We start from the raw sequence: 27,336 nt of genomic DNA on the forward strand, positions 1-27,336 counted from the left end.
CAGCGCAATAAAGCCACCAACAGCGCTGTAACTCACTCCCGTCCACACTGGCAAGGCACATACAGCGCTGTATCTCCTGGCTACAGCGCTTCTTGTACTCCACCTCAACGAGAGGAATAACCAGTATTGTGCTGCTGCTGCTGCTGCAGCTGCTGCTGCGCTGGGGCACCAGTGTAAACAGGGAATAATCTTAGTATGCAGTGACTGATCTCTGGAAGCTTCCCATAACCCTTTTAAGTGAAGGTTCCGCTCTTTGTTTTGTTGTAAACTCTGGGCTCCGGGAGCTGCTTATCAAAAAAACAAACCCAGCTCCTGTTTGCTGTAAATGAGCAGAGGCAGAGGGCTCCCTTTGGAAGGCCCACAGCTAGTGTTTGCTTGAATAGAGGGGGAGGGAGGAGGGTCCGTTTCGGCGAGCGGCTGCTTATCTGGTCTGTGAGGAAAAAACAAAGAGGTGCTGTTCACTTTCAGTGAGTCAGAGAGGGCTAGGGGAGGGGGTTGGAACTTGCAAGGCAGCTGCTGACACAGTGTTGGCTCCAAAAATCCACTCTCTCTCTCCCCCACGCTCCCTGTCACACTCCACCCCCCCTTTTGAAAAGCACGTTGCAGCCACTTGGAACGCTGGGATAGCTGCCCATAATGCACTGCTCCCAATGCCGCTGCAGATGCTGCAAATGTGGCCACAACAGCGCGCTGGCAACTGTCAGTGTGGACAGACTGCAGTGCTTTCCCTACTCAGCTGTACGAAGACAGCTTTAACTCCCAGTGCTGTACAGCTGCAAGTGTAGCCATACCCTCAGCCACATGACTATGATTGTGAATGGAAATGTAGCAAGGGGCTTATTCCGCATACGTCATCACTCACGTTTAGCAAGCTACATGGCCCTTCATTTTCCATGTGGCATCCTCTCAGCTGTGCCAGAACTTGGCTCAGACATCCTTGTTCTCCCTCTGATTCACAGACACAGAAAATACAATATGGAGAAAGACGCTTTGTGGAAATATTTGTAAAAATTAGATCAATGCATTACAGCAGGCCTTTGCTACTCCAGCCCGTTATGCCTTGATGGATTTTGTGTTACTTGTGTAGCCTACTAGCTACATTTAAAATAAACTTTTATTATTTCAGCCTGATACAGTAATGTCTGTAGTGCAGCAGCATGATTTATTTTCTATTTTCATTAGCCTATAGGCTAAAGTAAAAAGAAAACTTGCTACGCATTCATTGGGTTTTTACCACTGTACTGTACACTACTGTCTAGAGTTATATCTTTTACATATTCTATTGTAGACACAGTAATGGCATTTCTATTGTATTCTATTGCATACACAGTAATGGCATTTCAGCACAATGATTTCAACATTTAAAATAAATTGAATAGCTACTATGGGGGGGGTGTACAATTAAAAAAAAATCCAATACCTTGTTATTTTGGACAGCTGGCCTGTCTCCAGCCATGCCTGGTTTAGCCCAGGATTACTGTACCAGAAATTCAGTAGACAAATAAAATGTGAATTTCTATAATTCATATTGAAGAAAATCAGTATTTTAGTGGCATTCCAGGACCTTCATATTTTCGACTACACCACTGTCTCTAGCCCAGTGGTTAGGGTACCCAACTGGGAGACCTGGGGTCAAAACTCTGCTCCAATGACTATTTAAGTGTTCCCAAGTAGAGATAGATACCAAATTCCCTTTAGGGGTGGGGCTTAGGCCACATCCCTCTCCTCCGCATTTCCTATTGGTTGGTTTAGGCAGCTCCTCACTCTTAGCTTCATAGAGTTCAAGGCCAGAAGGGACCTCTGCGATCATCTAGTCAGATCCCTGCCTGACACAAGCCAGAGAACTGCCCCAGATCATTCCTAGAGCAGGTCTTTGAAGAAAAACATCCCATCGTGGTTCAAAACAGTCAGTGATGGAGAATCTATCACCACCCTGGGTAAATTCTTCCAATGATTAATTACTCTCACTGTGATGTTTATGCCTTATTTCCAGTCTGAATGTCCACCTTCAACTTCCAGCCACTGGATCATGTTAGACCTTTCTCTGCAAGACTGAAAAGCCAATTACTAAATATTTGTTTCCCAGGAGATACCTATAGACAGTAATCAAGTCACCCCTCAACCCTCTCTTTGTTAAGATGAATAGATCGAGCTTCTTGAGTCTCTCACTATATCTCTCACCAGAGGTCCTGATTTTTATAGGGACAGTCCTGATTTTAGGTCTTTTCCTTATATAGGCTCCTATTACCCCCAACCCCTGTCCTGTCTGGTCACCCAATCACTATAAGACATGGTTTCTAGTCCTTTAATCATTCTCATGGATCTTCTCTGAACCCTCTGCAATTCATCAACATTCATTTTGCATTGGGGCACCGGATCTGGACCCAGGATCCCAGCAGTTGTCACACCAGTGCCAAATACTCCCACTCTAGATTCTTCTGTTTATTTATCCCAGGATCACATGAGCTGATTATCCACCAGGACTCCCAAGTCCTTTACAGAGTCTCTGCTTCCCAGGATAGAGTCCTCGTCCTGTTCCTAGATGTATTCATTTACAATGAGCCATATTAAAACACATACTGTTTGATTGCTCCCCAGTTTACCAAGTGATTCAGATCGCTCTGTATCAGTGACTTATCCTCTTCATTATTTACCACTCACCCAATTCTTGTGTCATCTGCAAACTTTATCAGTGATGATTTGATGTTTTCTTCCAGGTCATTGATGAAAATGTTAAATCGCGTAGGGCCAAGACCCGATCCCTGCAAGGACCATCCTGAAACACACCTGTGCAATGCTGATTCCCAGTTTACAATTACATTTTGAGACCTATCAGCCACTTTATAATCCAATTCAAGTGTGCCACGTTACTTTTGTATCTTCTAGGTTTCTGATCAAACTGGAGTGCAGCGCCAACTCAAGCGCCTTACAGAAGTATACATTCATTATGTCAATACCATTTCCTTTATCTACCAAACTTGTAATCTCATCGAAATATTGTTGATTTGCATTAAATAAATTATCCTCTTTAATTCTTTATTAATTGAATCTTATACCAGCTGCTCCATTATCTTGCCTGGGATCGATGTCAGGCTGACAGGCCTGAAATTACCCAGCCCATCCCTTTCACCCGCTTTAACAATTGGCCCAACTGACTCTCTCTCTGGAGCATATACGGAGCCTGGGCACTTAACCCAGGGCTGTGAGTCCACTGGGCAGCAGGGCACATGAAGCTGGGCATGGCCACGCTGGGCCGAAGTCCCTGGTGTGGTTCTAGCCAAGGTCTCACAGGCTAGGAATTGAACCCAGCATCCCAGGCCTTAGCCCCAGCCCACCCCACCCCTCTAGGTGCCCTGGGAGCGTGGGAAGGACAAAATCCCTGCAGCGATGTCTGTCTCCTGTTCTTATCTGCAGGCCACAAGAGCCCTATATGTGATCCTGCAGGAGCAGGCCTGCAGGCAGGAAGTGAAGGAGCTCTTCCTCAGCTCTACGTCGCGCTGCTCTTCCACGCCACCCACACAGTGCAGCACACTGCTTCGCAGGAGAGGAGCATAACCAGGAGGACACGGCCGCACCCTCAGCCCCATCAGGTACCGCCAGCCCGACACCCAGCCTGGGTTCTGCAGCGCCGCCCGCAGGCACGCAGCAGGGCCTGGCCTGGGCTCACTCAGTAACAAGAGTCACGCTCTTCACACAGGTACGCGGTGAAGGCCATGGAAGCTTTGCTTCTATGCGCTGGCTACAAGGAGCAGGCCACCTTCATGATTAAGCATGGCCGCTGGGACCTGCTCATTAGCTCAGACACGCACCACAAAGGTGTCTGCCTGCTTGCCCGGTGAGTGCTGCCCAGAACCGATCACAGCAGCAGCTCCTCCTGGCCCAGGACATGGCCACATTGCCTTCCCTGCTGGGTGAGACGCGGCTCCCAATCGCCTGCATGGAACAGGCCGCAGCCTCTGTGCTGTTGGCCAAGGGGTCAGTCGACTACTTCTCCACCCTGCGCTGCCTGGCGTAAACCGCTTCCTGCGTGGCTCTGGCAGGCATGGCTGGGCAAAGACAACCTCCGCCATGTCTTTCCGCAGCGTTGGTGTAGCCCTGTCAGGCCCAGCACATGAGAGAGACAAGGTGGGGGAGGGAATGTCTTTGGTTGGCCCAGTGACTGTGGGTGAGAGAGAAGCTAACACAGAAAGCTCCAGCGCTTGTCTTGGGTGAATCTAAGATATTCTCTCACCCACCCTTCTGTCTCTCATCACCCAATATCTGGGCACATGAGGAAGACCACCAACCCCACTGACACCCTTCCTTGTCTGCAGTTCTCTTGCAGCCCCAGCACTACGTGCTCAGAGCTGGCCTCATGGAAGGGCTCCCTGTCGAGTGATTAAGGGTTTGGGTCTCTAGCACATAAGCCGCTGGGCATTTTAAGCCAGCAGGAACTAGTCCGTGCCAGCTGCGCGTGACTAGTCGCCCGGGATCCCCTGTCCTGTGGCACTGGTCTGGTTAGATTCGTAAATGGAGGACCAGTCCTTGCCCACCTTGATGATGTGGTGTTTGTGTTTCCTATGCCAGGGCCATGGTTTCGCTCAATTTCCAGGAGCGAAACTGGATTTTCCACCATCTCATGGCCATCCTCAACGATCGGGACGATAGGCGGTACGTCCCGGCCGTGGCGCTCTTCATTCAGGTGAGCCTCACCAGCGGGTGAGGGTCGTGAGAAGCGCCCCGGCCCAGCGGTGACTGGGGCATGGGGCTGACCTATGGCCAGGGCCGGCAGAGTTGTCGAAATTTTGGTGGTGCTCAGCAGAACCTGCCCTCCAAACTCTGCCCCTAAACTCTGCCCCCACCTGCCTAAGTCTCTGGGAGGAGTTTGGGTGGGGAGGGGGCCTGTGGTGCAGGCTCTTGGATGGCTCAGAGGGTGGGCTTCCAGGAGAGGGTGGGGATGCAGGCTCTGGGAGGAGTTTGGGGACAGGAGGGGTGTGGAGGGAGGGGGTGCAGGCTCTGGGAAGGAGTTTGGGGGCCAGAGTGGGGTGCGGGAAACGGGGTGGGGGGGCAGGCTCTGGAAGGAGTTGGGAGGGTGCAGCGCTATCTGGGGCTCCTAGGCAGGGCGGCCGGGGCCCTCCATGTGCTGCTACCCGAGGCACTGCCCCACAGCTTCCTACTGGCTGCAGGGGCACGCCCACCCCACCCAGGGGCCACAGGAGGGGCTGGCAGCCATGGGAGCAAGCAGGCAGGAGGCCGCCAGCTCTGCTGCGCTGCCAGTGGTGGTGGGGGCCCCAGGCTATTTTAAATGGCCTGGGAGACGTGGGGGGAAAGGTGGGGCTGAGGCCGATGGTGCCCAGGCACCATGGGCCAATGGAACTTGCCGCTCATGCCTATGGCCAGGAGAGGGGTGGCCCTGAAGGCCCTGGGGGTGGGTGGGTGAGCAGGGGCAGGGAAAGCTCCTACAACCCTAGGGGTGGAGTCACTCAGTCTGGGCATTGTTACCTGTCCCAGCTGGTGTCACGGGGCTGGAGCAAGGCCCAGGGTCAGGTGTCTCTTGTTCCCCAAGGCTCAGTTCCATAGAATGGTCCCTTGTGTGACCTCGGCTCTCGAGCCCCCTCTGACATCCGTGTGCCATGCGCAGGCCGGGCAGCCACCTGCCCATTCATGGCCAGTTCACCTGCCCCCCGCAGACCGGGCGACCCTTTGGAGCACAAGGCTGCAGACCCGCCCCACACCACTGCTCCGTGTGCAGCTGAGCCTTAGTGAGGGAGCAGGGCAGGCCTTGATCTCAGCTGGAGCCTCGAGGGGCCGTCGCGCTAGAAGCGTTTCAGTGGGGCCCACACGGTGACCAATCGCGATGCCCTGCATGCAGCCCATGCCGGGCCTTGGCCAGTGGAGCTAAGGGCCCCGTGGCAGAGATGAGTCGCAAGAGGCCAGCCCCGTTCTCTAGCTTGATTTGCTGTTGGTGTGTTAGCTCCTCAAGTGCCCTGACCTTGGCAGCAAGCTGGAAGACGCCATCGTGGAGGAGATGAGCAGGCTGCTGAGAGACCCCAAGACCGTGGTGCGCTGGTTGGCACTCAAAGGCCTCCTCAATCTGGCCCTTCGCCCAGAGAAGGTGAGAGGAGAGGAGGGCTGGGGGATAAACCCAGAACCGCAGGGAGCTGCTGCAGGGCTGGGGTCATTGAAACCTTCCCAGGGGGTATGGCCCTGGCCTGGAGTCAGGAGCCCTGGCTTCTATTCCTGGCTCTGCCACTGACCTGCGGGGTGCCCTTGGGCAAGCCCCTGCCTGGCCTTTGTCTGCTGTTCTGCAGGGCAGGGCCTGGCTCCTGCAGGGTGCGTCTCTAGGTGTGTGGAGCATCTGGCACAGCTGGGCCTGATTGTGTCTGGGGTCTCTGTGATCCAAAGAACCCTAGCACTAGAGTAGCAGCAGAGCTGCAGACTCTAGACCCCCAGGGAATGCTGGCGACCCCAGTGATCAGGGACGCTTGGATAGAGCCATTTCACTACAATTAGGAACCATTTTTTCCTACAAATCCCCTTTTAAGCCTCATAGGTTTTAACTGTTGACGTCACGGCTCTGTCCCGCAGCACTCGCTCCTCTGAAGAGCTCTGGAAGGGCCTTTTGCTGCTAAGATCTCATAACAAGTTTGGTACCCACAATATAGTGAAGGCAGAGAAAGCCCTTGGGGCTTAAATACACAGATCTGACAGCCTGGTAAAGAGGAGACAATCTGAATGCAACTCGTTAATGATAATTTACTTCGCCTGAGAATAGGGGGTCAGTCCGGTTTATTAAACCCGGACTATGACTAGATCAGACATGGAGAGGGCGGGACTGTAATTCTCTTTGTTATACACCATTCCCATCATTCCATGCACTTCAGCCTGGTTTTCACTTGCTCGTGGTTCATTTTCCTTTCCGGAACCGGTTAGCCTGTATATGACCTATTTTTTCCCTGATGCCGGTTGAGATTTTGTGGGGCTGTCTTTGAAAGGTTGAAAAACCAAATACAGAAATGACTGAATCTGGCTTTTAGTAACAGCCTAACCCTAGAACTAGTGTGCAAAATCGACTCCCTCCCCTAGGCTGGGCTGTAAGGACCAGGATTCAGGAGAACCCAGGTTCGGTTCCTGGCTCTGCCAGACTCCCTAAGTGACTGTGGGCGAGTCACGTAACCTCTCTGTGCCCGAGTTCCATGTCTGTACAATAGGGATAGAAATCCTGTCTTCGTGTGTCTAGCCTGTAAGCTCCAGGGCAGGGACCGTCTCTTCCAGTGCCTGGAAAGCCCCCAGCACAAGCCCTCATTGAAGACAGGCCCTCGAGGTGCTATTCGAACAATAATACACTTGATTTTTTTGGGGTCAACGTGTTGTGTAGAGAACTTCCCACGGATGATATCTGCTAATAAAAACCATCCCCTGAGATCTGGAGTACAAGGAAGCAGCTGCTTATGTTGCAGGTTGCCGGACCCACTGCCCGTGATCTTAGCTGGCTGTGCAAAGGCTTTGAGGCTGTAATATGTCTCTGGAGGCAGGGGCGCTGGAAGACTTTTTATAGTGGAGGTGCTGCACACACACCCCCTTACCCCTGTCCACACACCCCTCTACCACTAGAGCTTTGGTCAGGAGCAGGGCCATGGCTCCAGGAGGTGGGGGCGGGGGGTGGATGGGGCAAGGGGACCAAGGCTGGGGCCATAGCTGGGGGTTGGCACAGGGCCGGCAGCTGGGACCCTGTGTGTGGGGCCAGGAGCAGAGCCCTGCGTAAAACCTGGGAGTGCTGCAGCACCCCCAGCACCCCTAGCTCCCGTGCCTCTGTCTGCAGGGGAGGCAGACATTGTTTTGGAAATGGCTTGTTGGGTCACTGGGGGGTGTTTCGTAAAGCAGCTCCTTGTTTCACACAGGTGGGGAAACTCCAGCATCTGCTGCCAGATGTCCTGGAGCGACTCCAGGAGGCAGACAGAGACCTCATCCGCAAGGCCATCGCCGCGCTGAAACACCTCCTCGCCGGCATGGACAGGCAGAGCACCAGCCGCGCGGCTGTGAAAGTGGCTGCGCAACTCCTGCCGTTGTTTGATGATGTAAGGCCTGGCAGCTCACAGGAGATCCCATCAAACTGCAGACATGTGAGTGGGGGCTAGGGGGTGGGCTAGCAGGGCCTGTGCTATGGTCCTAGCCAGAAAACGGATTGTCATAAATCATGAGCTCATTCCCACCTTCCTCTCACTCTCCATGAGAGCACATGGCAGAAAGGATGGGAACCCTGGTGTCCCGCAGGCCTACTGACAAGGATGAGGGCAGCCTGGGGACGAGGCTCCCCTTGGGGAAGGACGTGCATTCCTGAGCCTGCATGCAGCGAGGGGGCCTCTGCAGCACAGGGTGCTGCAATGCTCTTGCTGGCTTCCAGGGTGACAAGTGATGGTACCTTGGTGAAAATCTGCCCCTCCTTTCCCTGGGCAGGAATCCTACAGCTGGCCTGTCAGCGCCATAAGGAAATGGCTCTGTCTGTAGGTTCTGCAGCTACCGCCCTTTCCTCTCCCCTTCGTTCTCATGGTAGGGCAGCGTCAAAGGAGGGGAAAGTTCTCCTCAGATCTTTGTACCCACAACCAGCCCCGCTGGCGCATTCACCAGACTGATGTTCAGTCCCACACTGGGTGGCGAGATCCAGCAAGCGGGCAGGAGAAAGGGGCCCATCCATTACTGCCTTCCAGGGTAATGCCCCAGTGGGGCTCCTGGAGGACTCCCAGCCTCATAACGGTAAATCCTACTCTCAGCCCTCCCGAATTCTGCTGGGACCCTGCCGCTCTTATTTAGTAGTGGCACAGGCCTGGCTAAAGCTGTTCCCAGGGTCTCCTGGATCCCCAGCTGGCCAAAGGGACAGGGCAGCCTGGACCAAGGATGCAGGATCTCGCCCTGGGTGAGCCCTTTAAACCAAACCCCTCTCAGGCCCGGGGAACAGAACAGGTTCTTTATGGGGCAGGGGTTATATCCAAATAGTGTTAATGAACACAACGCCCATTGTTGTCAGAAGTGTGTTGTCAGAGTGCTACCGTGTGGTGCTCTGCTTTCTCCTTGTTGATATCACTGGCTGCGTGCGTGTGTTCCTCTGTGTGCTACCCCAGCTCTGCAGATAGCTGACACAGCAGACCCGACGAGAACCCCCAATAACCACAGAGTCCAGTAAGATGCAAAGCCACGTCGGCTAGGTTTATTGCGACCTCGGACACAATTGCAGTTCCCTGTAGGTTTCTTAGCCTAATTCAGGGCATACTACGAGAAAGTGCCTCTTGGCAATGGACCCGGCTCAGTGGCGGACTTTCCACTGCCCCCTCGGCCGGACAAAGGCACCGCCCCAGGGATGCATTCTTATACACAGATACAAACAAGTTACACATCACACCTGACGTATGAGGTACAACCCCTCCACGTAGCACGGTACAACCTTTCTACGTATTTAGGTGCCGCCTTCTACCTTGTACATGTTGGTTCGATCAAAACAACTCTATCCATCATTTACCCTTTTGCCATTGGGATGGGCCAGCCTGTTCTTTGTTATCTGTGTGGAATGTGCAAGTATGTGAATGTTCAGTACCTTTTAGGTACGTATCAGCCCTTTCCTTGCCAGCTTCTGTGAGCAGGGCCTGCCTCTGGCTCACAGCTTACCTTTGCTTTATGTTAGCAAAGTCTTGTTCATTACTTTAGTTCAGGCCTCAGGCCTCATACTGGGCCTTTATCATGGCCTGCACTTACTACACCCATCACCAGGGAAAGGCAAACAGGCCTCAACAACTGGAGGGAAGACCAGAGAGGTGCCAGTCCAACATCTGCCTGTGCCCACTGCAGTGCAGCTCTGATGCCCCCATACCCCTCCCACGTGTTTTGTATAGAGCCTGCCCAGCTGTTCTGAGCTGACCCCTCACCCCACCCCAAACCCCTGGAGGCTGGGTGGCTTCCAGTCATGGCTTCCAAGGCCCCCTATCTGGGAGCTCCTGCACATTTACCACCCCTTGGCCCTGGTTAAATTCACCCCAGGTTCCTGAGCATGGCCCAAACAAACACCAATGTAGGAATTTGCCCCCTGTGCCTGGCCCCCTTGGCCCGGCTAGAGGGCTGCTGTGGGTCAACACCAGTGTGAGCTGGGCCTGCAAAGCGGGTGGACAAACTACACCCCCCCTTCGCTCTTTGAATCTTTCCTCATCACTCCCTCTCTGCCGCCCCTGTCCTGGCACTGCTCCACCCTGAATGTTTCCCCTTGGCTGACACAGGTGGATGCTGATGTCAGTGCACCCAGAGCTGGCTGTGAGAGCCCAGGGGCAGTCTCACCCCAGCTTACTGCTCTCCCTGGCCAAGAAGTTACCAGGCCAGCCCCTCAGCTGGTGGAAATCTGCATCTCTATTGCCTTCAATGGCGCTATGCCCATGAGACTCTGGCCCCAGCTGTGGCTGTATGGCTGGGGGTGAGTTACCAATACCCCCTGCAGGGCAGACATCTCTGGCACAGTGTGCGCTTGCCCCGCTGGATGAGAATGACTGTCACAGTGTCTCCTCCCCTCCCTATATCATCTCTTGCAGGTGACCAGCAAGCTCCAAGTGCTCTCCATCACCCTTTTTAAAGACCTGCTGGAGCTTGTAAGGGGGCCCAACCGGAGGCAGATGAAGGAGCATGTGCTCCAGAGCCTGGTCCCACTGCTCCTCCTTGTGCATGATGAGCGTCCCAACGTGTCCCAGGTGAGGCCACGAATTGGAGTCTGCGGCTGAGATAGTTACAGAGCGACCATTTGTTTGGGGGGGCAACATGTGACACCCCCCTTTAAAGGGTCTGGCCGGTAGAGGGCAGGTGCTCAGTGCTGTGACAATCAGGCACTCAAAATCACTTGAATGTTGAGTCCAGTAGTGCCATGACCATGGCACCCCACCCAACTGCTGAGTCTTCTCTGCATCCTCTGAGCTCAACACCCCACTGCAGCCAGGCTGAGAGATTGGGTGGGGCGAGTGGTCGCTTCACCACTCTTACAGCCACTGGCCTCCGCACACTCCCCTGGCTGTGCTGGTGGGAAGAGCACAACCCTGGCCATATCCCTACCAGGAGCAGGGCTACTCAGCCTCCAGATGGTACACAGGACCCAATGTGCCCTTAGCCAAGCGGCCCGGACAGCCCGTACTAGCCATGACATGCCCAAGCCCCTCCCCCCCATGCCTGTGCACATGCTAGTGCTCATGGCCCCCATCACTTGGGACACAAATGCCACCAGCACTAATGAATTCACCCCATGAGGTGGGGAACTGAGGCGCAGCCTCAAAAATATTGAACCCCCCCATGGGCATTAGGCATCTAAATCCCTTTGCAGCCCTGGGCCTAAGCAACTTGCCTGAGTTCTTGCAGGGAGAGCTGGGAATTGAGTCAGGTCTCCAGCCATTGCCTTAGCCACACCGCCGCCCTTCCGCGAGCAGCCAGGGCAGGGAAGCGTTCAGCACGCACGGCCTCCCTGGCCTCCGGGTAACTAGGCTAGTGGCTTCCAGCTCCCGTAACTGTGTCCTGCTCGCCCCGGCCCCTCTTGTTTTGCAGGTGTGTTGGGACACCCTCAGCAGTGCCGCCCAATTCCTGAGGTGGCACCAGCTCAGTGGCCTCATCCAGCACAAGGAAACCTGGCGAAGCTGTGACTGCCTGGTGAGGGAGCCCTCTGGCTATTCACTACACAGCCCTCGCTGGCAGAAGTGGAGGAATCAGTGGATAGGGCACCCCCGATTGCCTGGCTCTGTGCCCACACTGAGCCCCAGCCCCGGGACCACACCTGGCCCTGGGTGTGGTCCCTCTGTGTGATCCTCCCAGCACAGGAAGGAGGGGCAAAAACAGGATGTGCGCTCCACACACCTGGAAGCTGGCCTGTGGGACGGAAAGGCCTTTAATAATCTTGTGCTCCCTTGTTCTGGCTCCTAGGTGATCCACTACAAGGAGAGAGCTGATGACTTCCTGGGCCAGACCATGGCCTTCCTGCAGAACCCACAGACTCCAGTTAGGGAAGCAGCCATCAGGTTCCTAGGTAACCACAGAGCAGAGGGGTCCCTTTAGCAGAGGGGTTGGCTCTGGTCCCAGGCTCTCCTCAGTCCCTGCCAGCAGCGAGAAGTGATCCCTGGGCTCCTGATTCTCTAATGAAGGCGAAGGGGTGTCAGAAACCCACAGGAGCAAGCTCACCCCAAACTGCCCTGTTCGGCTGATGGGACCCCTCTAAGCCCACTGCTCCTCATGCAGTCCCCATTCTCCACCCCCGCCCCACCATGGGCTCTTGGTAGTGGACCTTCAAGGTGCTGTGCTCTCCTTTGGCAACCAGCCCTGTAGCCATCTCTGGGGACTCACCCTTTCCCCTGGGGATTCAGGAGCGTGTCCTGGCCAGTGAGGGGCGGGGGAAAGCCGCGGTGCTTGGAGGGTGACAGGCTCTTTAACACCCTCGCTGGGGACGCGGGGATGTGATGAGCTGTTTGTGTGTGTAGGGCTCACTGCCCGGCAGCTGGACCAGGGGAGCCAGGACAAGCTGGACACCATCTGCGACAGTGAGTGGTCCCGCTTTGAGTACTGAGCAGTAGGGGGATGAACGGCCCAGGGCTGCAGGGTGGGTTCAATCTCCGACGCCAGCAACGTGGTCACAGGCGAGAGCCTCAAGGGGATGCAAAATGTCAATCCCCAACCCCCTGATCAGCTGCCCCCTCACCCTGTCATGTCTGCTGGTTGGCATGTGCCCAGGCACTTAGCCCTGACCTCAGAGCTGCGGCCTGGTAGATCCCCAAACTGGGCCTGAGCTGGCTGGCCTTCGCAGATGATTGCCCCCCACAAACACAGCCAAAGTGGGGTGCTGCCTCCCCCCTTGCACTCACTAGCCCAGTGTTTGGAGCAGTCACCTCCACGTGGGACACCTGGGGTCAAGCCACTGCTCCAAATGAGGCTGAAGTGACGTCCGGTCACCTACCTCCCTGCTGCGTGTCCAGACTCCTGGGCAGCACAGAGCAGAGCAGCATCTCCACCACATTTGTTCGGGAAAAGGGAAGGGTGGGTGACATAGCTCAGACTCCTCACTCCCAGAGCAGATTCACAGCTGGGCCTCTCAACCGGAGCTAGAGAATGGCTGAGCTCTCTCCTCGGCATTTCCTGGAGGGCAGCAGAGCACCTGAAGTTAGGCGGCGCCTAACAATGCCCAAGCCCCCTTTGTGACTCTCCCCCTCTCTAGGCCTAAGTGCCCATCTGTGCATTGGGGGGGAAGGGGGAGGGTAAATACAGGCAGGGATGAGGCTCTCAGATACTGCAGGGATGAGGCAGTCCTAGAAATAGTGAGTGAATGGGGTTCATTGGGACTTCTTGCCTGTGTCTGGAGACTCCCCCAGCTGTGGAGGGCGGCGGGAATGTTTAGTGAGGGTTGCTGGTTGTTCCCGCTAGTCCCCTGCCTCCTGCCACCTGGCCTGCTGCCTCCTTGTCGTGGGCCGAGAGGTACAGAGCTGGCTTGGCCTGCCGGGGCTCTCCAGAGTGCCATGGCTCTGACCTCCATTTCCTTCCTTTCAATCTTAGACCTCAAAGGCTTGCAGCAGGACAGCGAGTCCTCAGTCCGATGCCTGGCTTCTCAGACCATCTTCATCCTGGAGGCCTTCAAGAACCAGCCTCCAGCCTGCTGCAGCCTATGGACATTGGTCCATAGGATAAGAACAATGTGCACTGCGGAGAGCCAGCTCATTGAAGCTGCCCAGCTGCCCTAGCTCTGGGAAAAGCCAGCCTCCCTTCTCTGGGGGCTTGGTGCATCAGAGCCCACCTGGAGCAAGGTGGAACACATGGCTTCTTCCCAATTGGCTGCCTGCCCTGCCCAGCCATGTGAGTAGTTAACTGCTCGATAGCTTTCATCATCATGTACTTTTTGACAGGTTTCCATGCACCGTGTTGCATTTACGTCCTGCCCTCCGTCCCCATTTCCAGTCGTGTACGTTTTTGATGCCGTCGGCCATTTTGAAAATTTATTTTGTATTATTTTTCAGTGTTTGGCCGGGGGAAGGTTGTGTGCTTGTGTTTTGACATATTTAGAGAAAAAGTACGAATGAGTAGAAAGAGAGGCTGTAAAGGATTTGCAGTCCCCCCCCAGGCCCCACCGTCCGTCCATCTGGGTGGGAGACCACACCCCTTGCTATGATACTTCCAGGTACGTTGGTTCAGGGGAAAATTAGCTCAGTGTTAATGGCTCTAGCCTGCAGTCAGGCCAAGTAACGGTAGAGAGTCTGTTTGCCCGGGGCCCTCAATCAGGGCAGGGCGTCAATCGAGAAGGGGATCTGGCCTACAGTCAGGCAGGCAGAGCAGCAGGAGGTCCATTTGCCTGGCCCTTGATCAGGGTAGGGCAGCAGTCAAGTAGGGGGGCTCTGGCCTACAGTCCGGCAAAGCTGTCGCAGTCTAGGGGAGGTTAGCTCTCTGGTGGGAATGTCAGGACAACCATCTGGCATCTGGATTCAGGTGGGTGCCAGACCAATTCAGGCCTCCTGACAACCAGGGGGGAGGCTGCCACTCCTGACGTTGAGGTGGTAGGGGCAGAGGAACTCAGGTCCTCCCATTCCACTGCATCCCAGCCCAGGACCCTAACAGCGGTGGAGTTGTCCGCCACTGGGTCAGCAGGGAAAGTCCAGCCGCAACACGCTGGCTGGCTCGTAGACAATAACACAGCCAAACCTGATTCGGCTTCCCTGGTCTCCCTCCTGCACACCCATTCCATGTGTACATGGGTTCCAGGGTTGTTGTTCGCTTCGCTGGGATAGACAACTAGTGGCAGCCCCCCCAGCTCCTCGGAGATCCTGGCGTCTGGCAGCTTTGTCAGCACCTCTGGGTCTCTGTCAGGAGAGCGGTCTCCGTTAGGTCTGGGCTCACGCAACGGGGAAGAGACGTCCTGCTCCTCAGGCAGCCCTCCCCCGACTGAGCTGGAGGACCAGCCTTTTATAGTTCCGCTTCCTGTCCCACCCCTCTGCTTCCAGCGGGGAGGCCATGCAAGTCCCCATTCTACCCACCAGGGGGGCGTTCACGGATCCCTCCCTGTCTGTCAGGATAGGAGACTATGCCATCTCTCTACAGAGGCCTTAAAGAAAAGGAGTTTTAAAAAAAGAAAGATTGCTTAGGCTTAGAGGAAAAAAGGAAAGAAAGGTTATCTTAAATAGAAGAAAGAGGGGAAACTAGAGAAAGCAACAAGAGAGAGGAGTTTGTAAGAACGTGGTAAAAGGTTATTTTTGTTGGGACTAAAAAATTGATTAAAAGATTAAAAAAATTGAACTCAATTTAAAAAACCAAAGGCTAATTAAATAGAATAGGAAATATAAAGGAAGGTTGAGAAGGTCGGGTGAAAGAACTCACATGGCAGAATAATTAGCGAGAGATTCTGTGTCAGTGACATAGGGCTGTGTAAACTACAGAAAACAGCAAGAGAGAGAAAGATCCCTTTTTGTTAATAAGCAGAAAACAGAGCTGTGCAAAAGAGAGAAAGATCCTTACCATTTCCCGCCATTGTTCAGCCATCGTCAACCGAGCAGCACAGCTTCCGCTGCAAACTCTGCTCTCCCATTCTTGCATCAGTAGCAAATTTCTCCATGTTGTCGGTGCTGGGCTCCACTGAAAGCTACAGAAGGAAACCATTTCTCGCCTTTTATCAGCCATCTTGAACCGAACAGCTCTCCTACGTTTCATGCCATTTTTCCAGGATTACCCATGCAGGCACCATAGCGCGGCAAGTATGTAGCCCACTCAGATCTCTGCTGTAGTCTTGACCATTGTAAATACCTCATGCATTATCCAGCAGTATGTGAAGTTTCTGCAAAAATGGACGAGGAAGCGACGACAGAGCGATTACTGTACTGATGAGGACATGGACACCTCTGTTCCTAGAAGCACAGCATGCAGCGATTGGGAGATCATGGTGGTGTTGGGCCAGGTTCATGCCGTGGAACGCCAATTTTGGGCCCAGGAAACAAGCACAGACTGGTGGGACCACATAGTTTTGCGGATCTGGGATGATTCCCAGTGGCTGCGAAACTTTCGTATGCGTAGGGCCACTTTCAGGGAACGTTGTTACTTGCTGTCCCCTGCCCTGAAGCACAAAGACAGCAAAATGAGAGCAGCCCTCACAGTTGAGAAGTGCGTGGCCATAGCACTGTGGAAGCTTGCAATGCCCAACAGCTACCAGTCAGTCAGGAATCAGTTTGGAGTGGGCAAATCTACCGTAGGGGCTGCTGAGCTGCAAGTAGCCAATGCAATCATTGACCAGCTGCTATCAAGGGTAGTGACTTTGGAAAATGTGCAGACCATTGTGGATGGCTTTAATGCGCTGGGGTTCCCTAACTGCAGTGTGGCGATAGACAGAACGCATATCCCTATCTTGGCCCCGGCACACCGGGGCGGCCAATATGTAAACTGTAAGGGGTACGTTTCCATGGTGCTGCAAGCACTGGTGGATCACAAAGGACATTTCACTGACATCAAGGTGGGATGGCCGGGAAAGTGCATGACACTCGCATCTTCAGGAACTCTGGTCTGTTGGAACAGCTGCAGGAAGGGACTTACTTCCCAGACAAGAAAATTACTGTTGGGGATGTGGAAATGCCTATAGTTATCCTGGGGGACCCAGCCTACCCCTTAATGCCATGGCTCATGAAGTCGTACACAGGCACCCTGGACAGTAGTAAGGAGCAGTTCAACTATAGGCTAAGCAAATGCAGGATGGTGGTCGAATGTGCTTTTGGACATTTGAAAGCGCGCTGGCGCAGTTTACTGACTTGGTTAGATCTCAGCACAACCAATACTCCAATTGTAATTGCTGCTTGTTGTGTGCTGCTCCACAATATCTGTGAGAGTAAGGGGGAGACGTTTATGGCGGAATGGGAGGTTGAGGCAACTCGCCTGGTGGCCAATTTCGCACAGCCAGAGAACAAGGCGGTTAGAAGAGTGCAGCAGGGTGTGCTGTGCATCAGAGAAGCTTTGAAAGACAGTTTCATGATTGGCCAGGGTACAGTGTGACACTTGTGTTTGTTTATCTTGAAGTTACCCGCCCCCTATATATATGAAAGGAAATAAAGTCACAATTGTTTAAAAACCATTCTTTAGTATTCATTGCACAACACATGGAGAGAAATCAGAAGGTAAATGGGGGGAGGAGGGGTTGGGTTATGGGGGTGGAGAAGAAGGGAAGGAGAAGTCCAGAAACCAAATCAAAAGTTCACATATGCCAACTTTCTGCTGCTTGGGTGAGCCTCTGGGGTTGAGTGTGTGAGTCCCCTTAGCCTCCCCCGTTGTGTTCTTGGGCATCTGGGTGAGGAGGCTATGGAACTTGGGGAGGAGGGAGGGCAGTTATACAGGGGCAGCAGCAGCAATCTGTGATCTTTCTGCCTTTCCTGCATTAGATCCACCATACAGGGCAGCATGTCAGTTTGCTCCCCCATGAGCTCGACCATAGTGTCTTGCCTGCTCTCATCGCGCGCGTCCCTCCTCTCTCTTCGTGTTCCTGTCATGCATTACGTGACTGTGCAATTGTTTACCACCACGCATTCAGCGGGGCCCTATCAGCGCTGGAGGACTGCATGAGCTCGGCGAATATGTCATCCCGAGTTCCTTTTTTCTGCCTTCTAATCTGGACCAGCCTCTTGGATGGAGTAGATTGGGGCTGCGTTGAAACATTTGCACCTGCAGGAGGAGAAAAAGGAAGAGTAGTATTTTAAAAGATACATTTCAGAGAACAAAGGACACACTGTTTCTCAGTGAAACAGGCAATTCATAGTACACAGCACATCACACACAGCCGGGCAACAGAATTCAGCTTGCAGCCAGCCATGGTAAGCCCTAGGGGCACGCAGGGTTCTGTTTCTTCCGCATTCATTTCAATACTTTCAAACTGCTGGGCCCCCTTTCTCATAGCAAGCAATGCCTGGTAGGTTTGCAGTATAAAAGAAGGTCCTGCAGGCTCTCTGGGATGATTGCTTCACACAACACACACACACACACAGACTCGCACCCACTGCGTGGCTCCGATGAGGCTCTGAGCAAGGATGAGCCCTTTAAACTAAATGCAAACAGCCCAACGTGGCTGTGTTTTCCCCACCCTCCACCCCGCCACCGGATGGCTCCGATCAGGCTCACTCGCCAGAAGTACCTTCTCCAGGATCATGGAAGTGGGGGTGGGGGCTATTGGCTCCTGCATTAAGAATAGTTCCTGGCTAGGGATGAAAATGGATTCCCCACTTGCCACCTGTGCACTATCCTCCTCCTCCTCCTCTTCGTCCTCCAATAACTCATCCTTCTCGCTCCATTCAACTTCCTCCTTGGAGATATCCACGGACAGTGGTGGGGTAGTGGTGTCGTCACCCCCATAACTGCATGCAGCTCACAGTAGAAGCGGCATGTGACCCACAGCGCCCATTTGCCTCCCTGGCATTTTGGTACGCTTGCCTGAGCTCCCTGATTTTTGTACAACACTGCTCTGTGTCCCTGGAGTAGCCTCTTTCCGTCATGGCCCTGGAGACTTTAGCGTACATATTTGCGTTCTTTTCTTTTTAACGTAGTTCTGCCATAACAGATTTTTCTCCCCAACATTCGATGAAATCCAGTACCTCCCATTCGGACCATTCTGGAGCTCATCTGCGAATCCGGGACTGCGTGGTCTCTTGTGATGGTGCTCTCTGCATGATTGCCTATGATAGTGGACTGTGCTGCTGGTCACCTGTGCTGCTGGTGACCAAACAGGAAATGAAATTCAAAAGTTCCTGGGGCTTTTCCTGCCCACCTGGCTAGTGCATCAGAGTTGAGAGTCTTGTCTACAGCAGTCACAAGGAAACATTCTGGGATACTTCCCGGAAGCCAATAACTTCGAATTGCATCCACACTACTTTTAATCCGGGATTGCGATCTCGATTTAAGCGCTACTCTACTTGCCGAGGTGGAGTACAGAAATTGGATTAAAGAGCCCTTTAAATCGAAGAAACCAGTTTGGTCATGTGGAAGGAATGATTTTTTTTCCTCCAAATTAACTCGGCTAATTCCAAAATAAATGACTAGTGTAGACCAGGCTTGAGAGAGGGAGAGTATAGAAAACAGCAAGAGATCATTTTTGGTTAGTGAGAGAAGGACAGTATAGAAAGCTGCAGGGAGGGGACACGGGGGAGAGAGAACTTACCCTTGTGGCTGCCTCTGGGAAAAGAGGCTCACAGCCACCAGCATGGTTATCTCCGCCTCTCGGGATAGCTAGATAGATAGATGTGGTGTATGGAGATAGATAGATAGATAGATAGATAGATAGATAGATAGATAGATAACCCTATTGGCTTTACGCCCTTTTACATTTTATGTGATTTTTCTCTAATCTCAGCTCCTTGAACTTTTTCATGGTCCAAAGCGAACAACAACCCTGGAACCCATGCACACATGGAATTGGCGTGTAGGAAGGAGCCCAGGGAAGCTGAACTGGGTTCAGATGTATTATTGACTACAAGCCAGCCAGCGTGTTATGGTTGGACTTTCCCTGCTGACCCAGTGGCGGACCACTCCACCGCTGTTAGGGCCCTGAGCTGGGACGCAGTGGAACGAGAGGGCCTGGGTTCCTCTACCCCTACCACCCCAACGTCAGGAGTGGAAGCCTCCCCACCTGGTTGTCAGGAGGCCTGAATTGGTCTGGCACCCGCCTGAATCCGTATGCCAGACGGTTGTGCTGACTCTCCCACCAGAGAGCTAACCTCTCCTAGACCGTGACAGCTCTGCCGGACTGTAGGCCAGAGCCCCCCTACTTGACTGCTGCCCTACCCTGATCAAGGGCCAGGCAAATGAACCTCCTGCTGCTCTGCCTGCCTGACTGTAGACCAGAGCCCTTTCTTGATTGACGCCCTGCCCTGATTGAGGGCCCCGGGCAAACAGACTCTCTACCGTTACTTGGCCTGACTGCAGGCTAGAGCCATTAACACTGAGCTAATTGTCCCCTGAACCAAGGTACCCCCAGAAGTATCGTAGCGAGGGGCATGGTCAAAGGGGCTGACGGCACCAGAAATGGGGATGGGGTGTGGAAACCTGCCAAAAACTGTATGGTGATGAAAGCTATCAAATGGTTAACTACTCTGTAACGGGCCGGTGTGGCTCCCCTCCTCCCCTGGGAGGGTTGAGCCCCGGACACCGGAAGGGGCGGGGCTACAGAACAGTGAGCCCACCCCTCAGAGGGTCAGGCGACGACCCAGAAGTATAAAAGCCGGCCATCCGAGCTCAGTCAGAGCCCAGCCACCGCCGGGAGCAGACCTGCCCAAGGGAGCTCGTGACTGGGAAGCCACTGGGGCCCAGAGCAGTTGCCCGGACTGGCTGGAGCTTCCCCTCACTCGCTACCGGGAGGACCCGCCGGAGCTTCCCCGTGCCACCTACGACGAGGAGCCACCAGAGATTTCCCCTCTCCGCTGTTGTTACCCCGAGGAACCCCCGGAGCAGCACTGGCCGGATTTCCCTGAGGAACTGCCGGATCTACCCCCCACCCGGGCTGCGAGAAGCCCATGCTGTGGGACTTCCCGGGAGTGGACGCCGCGGACCAGGTAGGCCCAGAGGGAGAAATTGGAAGTGGCCCGGGGGCAGCCGACCCTAGTCAGGCTGCAGATCAACCCATACCCATGTCAGTGTGTTGCGGTGAGGATCCCCACTGACCGTCAGCCGTGGTAGCCGCTGCCTAGGACCCCGGGCCAGGACGCAGTGGAGTGAATGGGCCTGCGTCGGGCCTGCATCCCCCCTGCCACCCCACTGATGGGTGGCAGTTTTCCCCCTCACCCCAGTGCTCAGCCCCTGCCCCAAAGGGCCTGAGCCTCCTAGACTGTTTGCTGCTCAGCCCCTGCCCCAAAGGGCCTGAGCCTCCTAGACTGTTTGCTACCCAGTCCCTGCCCCAAAGGGCCTGAGCCTCCTAGACTGTTTGCTGCTCAGCCCCTGCCCCAAAGGGCCTGAGCCTCCTAGACTGTTTGCTACCCAGCCCCTGCACCAAAGGGTCTGGGCCTGCTGAACTATTTGTACTGTTGCTCAGCCCCTGCAGCAAAGGGCCTGGGCCTTCTTGAACTCTTTGTGTCGCTGCCCCACCCCTGCACCAGAGGGCCTGGGCTTGCTTGAACTCTTTGTGTTGTGGCCCAGCCCCTGCAACAGAGGGTCTGGGCCTCCCCAAACTGTTTTATATTGTTGCTCAGCCTTGCAACAGAAGGCCTGAGCCCTAATTGACTCATGTATTGTTGCTCAGTGTAACGGGCCGGTGTGGCTCCCCTCCTCCCCGGGAGGGTTGAGTCCCGGACACCCACATTTACAGTTGGTACCAGAAGTGGGGAGTCGAACCCTTGCCTCTGTGAGAAGGGGCCGGTAGGTGGGTGGTGATTCACCCCCTTCCTAGCCAGGAACATGGATATGCAACGGCTGTTCCAGCTGCTGGTGGAGAGCCAGGAGCGGCAGCAGGCAGCCCAGCAGCAGCAGCAGCATGCCGCCCAGCTGGAGCAACAGCAGCAAGGAGATGCCGCCCAGCTCCAGCAACAGCAGCAGCAGCACGCAGCTCAGCTGGAGCAGCAGCAGCAGCTAGTACAGCAGCTGGGGAACCAGCTGCAGCACCTCATGGGCCCCGCACCCCACCCCGCCGACTGGCCAGCGGGGGAGGGCACTGGGGGGGGGGCATGTTCGGCTGCCCCCCTGCGCCTGACCAAGATGGGCCCGGACGACGACCCCGAGGCCTTCTTGGTCATGTTTGAGCATGTGGCCCTTGTCGCGGGGTGGGCCCGAGACCAATGGGCCACTCTTTTGGCCCCGTATTTGACTGGGACGGCCCAAGCGGCCTACTGCGGACTGGCGACAGAAGAGGCCAGAGACTACGACCGAGTAAAAGCTGCGGTCCTGGACACTTTGGATGTCAGCCCAGAGACCTTTAGACAGCGGTTCTGGCGCCAGACCTACCCTGCGGGCGCCCGTCCCCGGATGGTGGTCCAGACCTTGAAGTAGGCCTGCCGCCGGTGGCTGCAACCAGAGGTCAGGACGGCGGAGGAGGTCACCGAGCAGGTTGTCTTGGAATAATTTGTCCATACCCTGCCGGCCCGGGGAAGGGCCTGGGTACTCCGACACCGTCTGGAGACCCTGGCTGATGCCGTCTCGCTGATGGAAGGCTTCCTGGCTGCGGAAGCCTCCATAGGACCCACCTTCCGGCCACCTACCTCCGGGCCCGAATGCCCCATAATGAGAAGAAGGCGACCAACCTGCCCAGCCAGCGAGGTCCAGGCCACGGATCAGAATCCCGGCCGGGGTCCCAGACCCAGTGCTCAGACGCGGCTTCCCGGCTGGCAACCCCGGCCTTCAATCAGGGGGCCCCGAGGGCCCGTCGGAGCCCCCCCAAAGTACCCGAGTGGCCCTCCCTCGGAGCGGGTGTCCTGAGCTCGGTCCCTGCTTTGGATGCGGGAAGGCGGGGCACCTACAACGGGACTGCCCTGAAATGGACTGTAGCTTTGGGCAGGTCTATGCAGGAGCCGGCCAGACCCGATTACCACAGGTCCCCAAACTCACGGTCCCGGTGATGGTTGGGGACCAAGCCACGCAGGCTTTGATTGACTCTGGGTGCAGCCAGACTCTGGGACCCCCGGTCGACCCCCGTTTGAAGCCGATCCGTCTGCAGTGCATTCATGGAGACGTCTGGCCCTACCCGAGCGCTCGAGCCCGACTAACAGTGGGTGGTATCACCCGACAATTAGTAGTCAGGCTGCAGATCAACCCATACCCATGTCAGTGTGTTGCGGTCAGGATCCCCACTGACCGTCAGCCGTGGTAGCCGCTGCCTAGGGCCCCGGCCGACGCAGTGGAGTGGATGGGCCTGTGTTCCCCCTGCCACCCCACTGATGGGTGGCAGTTTTCCCCCTCACCCCAGTGCTCAGCCCCTGCCCCAAAGGGCCTGAGCCTCCTAGACTGTTTGCTGCCCAGTCCCTGTACCAAAGGGCCTGGGCCTGCTGAACTATTTGTACTGTTGCTCAGCCCCTGCAGCAAAGGGTCTGGGCCTTCTTGAACTCTTTGTGTCGCTGCCCCGCCCCTGCACCAGAGGGCCTGGGCTTGCTTGAACTCTTTGTGTTGTGGCCCAGCCCCTGCAACAGAGGGCCTGGGCTTCCCTAAACTGTTGCATATTGTTGCTCAGCCTTGCAACAGAAGGCCTGAGCACTAATTGACTCGTGTATTGTTGCTCAGTGTAACGGGCCGGTGTGGCTCCCCTCCTCCCCTGGGAGGGTTGAGCCCCGGACACCCACGTTTACATACTCACATGCAGCCTCCCCCGCCCCCTTGTACATAACAATCCTCTGTTTCATTTTGATGTATTTTGATGTATTTTAATGCTTTTATTCATTTTATTTATTAAATAACTGTGTTTACAGTAATATAGCAAGATATAAAATATATACACATCTTGTCCTGTACACAGAACACAGACCGCTCCACTGGATCCCACAACCCATACAGGGAGAAAGCCGTAGAAAATGCTGACATCTCCAAAATCATATCAGGGCAAGAAAAGGCACTTGCTGTTTGCAACACTTGTACAGGACAGACACAGGGTGAGGGCTAGACTAAGTGGCCACGGTTAGTCCTGCTCCATCTCTACCGTCTCAGTTTCCATCTACAGCTGTTCACACTCAAAATGCAGGACAGGGGTAAGGTTAGCCCATCACCAAAAGAACCTTAATGTAAAGCAGTGTTCCTTCCTGCGCCTGGTGGGGATCACGCAGACAGACAACACCCCAGGCTGGGCATTGTCCCAGGGTAAAGCAGGGCTGTAGCGTAAGGTGGAGTCGTCCCTGGACGAACAGGGTGAGGCATGGGACAATGCAGCTGAGAGTTGCAGGGCTGGGCACCAGAAGAATCGCCGGGTGGAACTTTGGGGTATGGCAGGGAGAGGTGGAACAAGCCCTGCTCTGGTCAGTCCCAGTGCCATTGGCCCACTGCCTTTGAAGAGGCCACCGATGAAGGCCATTTGTCCTACTCCCCTGGGTCCCGCAACCCAGCTCTCCCTGGAGAGAAACTTTGCCTTGAAATCTTAAAGCAAGCGACTTTGTTGTTAGGGCTGAAGGGGGTGGTGGCATGGGAGACACTGACCATGTGATGACACCAGTCAGCTCAGAGAGAAATCTGCCCCTTGTGTTCTTTGGGGGATTGTACCTTAAAAAGGGATCAGCGGGAGGTGGAAGGGCTGAGTGTAAAGGACCAGGAAGGAAGTAGGGTTGTGGGAGAGGGTCAGTGCCAGGACATCCCGTTGCTAATGAGAATCCGCCTTCCAAGTTGCACCGCCCCAGGTCCGTAATCCTTATGCTGGAGAGCATTGCGAAGCGAAGTCTCCCGCTGAGCCACATGGCCCTGCCCAACATAAGGGCTGCAGAGCAGGGCCCTCAGAAGGGTCCTGAGGGGCATGAGGGATGGGACCCCTCAGAACCACAGGCTTCCCCCAAGGCTTTGGGGGCTAAAGGAGTTGGCTTCTGAAGTGGACACTGTGCCCTGTCACCAGGGATTAGAGGGAACGGGCTAGCACTCTGGCTCTGCAGTGCTAACAGCTAATCCAGGGCCTGAAAGGGGTGAGCCGTGGAGTACTAGACCTTAGTTCAGTAGTGTAGCTAGTGGGGTGCAGCCTCAGCACATTTTCAAAAAAGCCATGCCTGAGGCGAGGTTACCATGGCACCAGGGGCAGGGCCCATGCTCCACTCTGAAGCTTGGCCTGCCTGGCTTCTCCCAGCTTGCTGCATACCCCGCCTGCACCCATCAGCTGTGTCTCCCAGCAGGAGGGAGACAGCTGATCCCAGGGCGGGGAGGGGAGGGGAAGAGAAGAACTGAACTCCAGCAAGCTAGGCTCCTGCAGGCAGGCTTTGCTGGCTTCCCCTAGTGTGCTGCATAAACCCTGCTCCCTCCCTGCCTTGCCGATTAGCTGTCTCCCAGCAGGAGGGAGACAAACAGCTAATCAGCTAGGGAATGGGGGGAGAGGGAAAGAACTGAGCTCCAGCAAGCTGGGCTCCTGGGGAGGAGGAGAGGCTGGGGCCTTGGGAAAGAAGGGGGTCAGTCAGGGCATGCCCCCTCTAGGGGGCAGGGGCACCTGCCCACAAGCCATCAGCTGTTCAGCCAGGGCAGGGGCAGTAGGGTAGCTAGCTAGGGGTGTGCGAGTGCTTGCTGATTAGCTGGTTTTTGGCCACCAGCCAATCAGTGAGGGGAACTGCTCCTGGAGCAAGAGGCTGAGCAGCTGAGACACCCCAGCTCCTTCTCCTACCTGCTGCTTGTGGCACTGTGGCAGGTGTGCTTTCTCTGGCTCTGCAGCAGCAGCTCCTAACCTCTTACCCAACTAAAGGCAGCCTGTAGCAGCAGCTGGTAAGTGTATTTCAAAGGGGGTCTTTCTTGTGGTGAGGCTGGCTTGGGGGCGGGGGACTGGAAACCCTCCAGGTGGCTGTGAGAGCCAGCACCTGGCTGCTGGTGGGATGGCTGTCTGCCTTATACTGGGATTGGGAATTAGTGCCCTGACATGCAACTCCTCCTATTGTGCCAGTGTAGATCCTGCTGTTAGTACAGCTATTTGCAGGTGCCCTGTGTTTAACTGAAACTTTGGACTTAGTTTAGTGGGGATGGACTCAGACTGAGAGCTAAACTGACACTACTATCCTGCTGTGTGGATCCCAGTGTGCTTGTACTGTGAATGTTTGGCATGCACATGTGGCTATATTTATCTCATTGTGCAGATGTGCTTGGTGTGATGATGACATTATGCTAAGATGAATCGTGAAAATAGTGTCCTGGTGTGATGGTGGTCACTCTGTGCTGTTCATGTGAATCTTGCATTTTTGTATGCTGGGTTGGTGTAGCCCTGTTGTTCCCAGGAAATTAGAGCCACAAGGTGGGTCAGGTAATATCTTTTATTAGAGCAACTTTTGTTGGTGAGAGGGAGAGAGCGAAGCTTTGGAGCTTTCATGGAGTTTTCTTCTTCCTGAAGAAGAGTTCTGTGAAAGCTCAAAAGCTTGTCTCTCTCACCAACAGAAGCTGGTCCAATAAAAGATATTACCTCACCCACCTTGATATATATTCCCCTCCGCCCCCCGCCATATTACCTCATCCAGCTTTCCGGGAGTGAGTTTTCATCATGACATGGGAAGTGCTCTGACTTGTCCTGACTTCTCTGTATCAGCCCCTCTAACTTGCACTGCAGCCCAGTACTTGGGGGCTGGGTGCCTGCAGTGCTGAGATCTGTGAGATCAGGGACTCACAGACCCAGCTGGGAGGGGAAGGGCACTCCTTGTTGGCCTCTCTCTCTCTTGCTGCCTCCTTTTTTCCGAGTGCCTCATGATGCATAGAGTCAGCGTGGCTAGATGCTGCATTGGAGAGCCTCCCAGTGCAGCCCCCAACCCCCTCTGCCCCATGCGAACCCCCAACAGACCCTGCCCACCTCTGTCCGATTGTCTCTCTTATGTGGGGGACTGTGCCCCCATCCCCCCGTATCCTGTGTGTTGCCTGCTTCCAGGGGCCACAGATTGCAGAACAGCCCCCTCAGGAAAGATGAGAGGGGCTGTCCCACCAGGTGCGTGCACAGCCCTCCGGAGCACTGCTTTGTCCCGTTATATCCGAATTCGTGTTATATCGGGTCGTGTTATATCGAGGTAGAGGTGTAATTTAATATGTCGTGTGACACCTTTTTTTATGTGTTGGCTCCCCCTGATTTTAGAACCTGGCTATGCCACTGCCTTAGTCAGCCCTGCCGCTGCAGCACACATGGTAGCAGATGAGACAGAATGAGTCCCAGCTCCAGGAGGGTACCACAGCCAGTGCTGCGAAGGGAGCTGCATGGCCTGTACGGCTGGGAGAGGACAAGGGTGGTCATGGGGGAGAAGAGAGCCTGGCAGAGACAAAATACCGCGAATTATGCAGAAACAGGGCTGAGCAAAATTGTCTCCAGTGTCTGTTAGGGTGGATTTCCCTGCACCCAGCCACCCAGAAGCAGGTAAGGGAACAGGGCCCCTGGGTGCCACGCTAGGGGTACATGCAGTGCCCACAGCCATTCCAGGGAGGCAGCTCAGATATGTAACTTACATCCCCACTGGTCAATTTCACCATCGTTCTGCAGGAGGCGCCATTGCTGCAGAAGCCCTGAAGGCTACCTGCATTGAACCGTCCCTCCCAATGAAGGCCAGGGCCTGGAGCCACTCCCTGAATTAAACCCCCTTCTTGTGCAGTGGGTAGGTGAAGGCAGCCAATGGCCTTTCAAGTCTTGGATGGTTTCAGGGCCAGAAAGGGGGATGGAGAGAGAGGAGGTCGGGGAGAGGTTACATCCACCCTGGACTCCTCTCTGCATTTCACCCCAAGTTACTAAGCTACAGC

At 54.8% G+C, this 27,336-nt stretch overlaps 1 protein-coding gene across 1 annotated transcript; it reads left to right on the plus strand.

Annotated features, from left to right (window-relative positions):
• Window positions 1–3,387: 3,387 nt before the first annotated feature.
• On the plus strand, window positions 3,388–27,336 carry LOC120383488 (maestro heat-like repeat-containing protein family member 7). Its single transcript, XM_039501651.1, has 12 exons — window positions 3,388–3,521; window positions 3,698–3,835; window positions 4,567–4,681; window positions 5,954–6,094; window positions 7,881–8,102; window positions 10,548–10,703; window positions 11,542–11,643; window positions 11,914–12,016; window positions 12,465–12,524; window positions 13,531–13,827; window positions 23,417–23,549; window positions 26,684–27,336. Exons 1-10 carry the CDS (start codon window positions 3,388–3,390, stop codon window positions 13,713–13,715), a joined length of 1,356 nt encoding a protein of 451 aa, XP_039357585.1. The 3' UTR covers window positions 13,716–13,827; window positions 23,417–23,549; window positions 26,684–27,336.

Source organism: Mauremys reevesii, linkage group 15 (assembly GCF_016161935.1).
Source record: "Mauremys reevesii isolate NIE-2019 linkage group 15, ASM1616193v1, whole genome shotgun sequence".
Taxonomy (NCBI): Eukaryota; Metazoa; Chordata; order Testudines; family Geoemydidae; genus Mauremys; species Mauremys reevesii.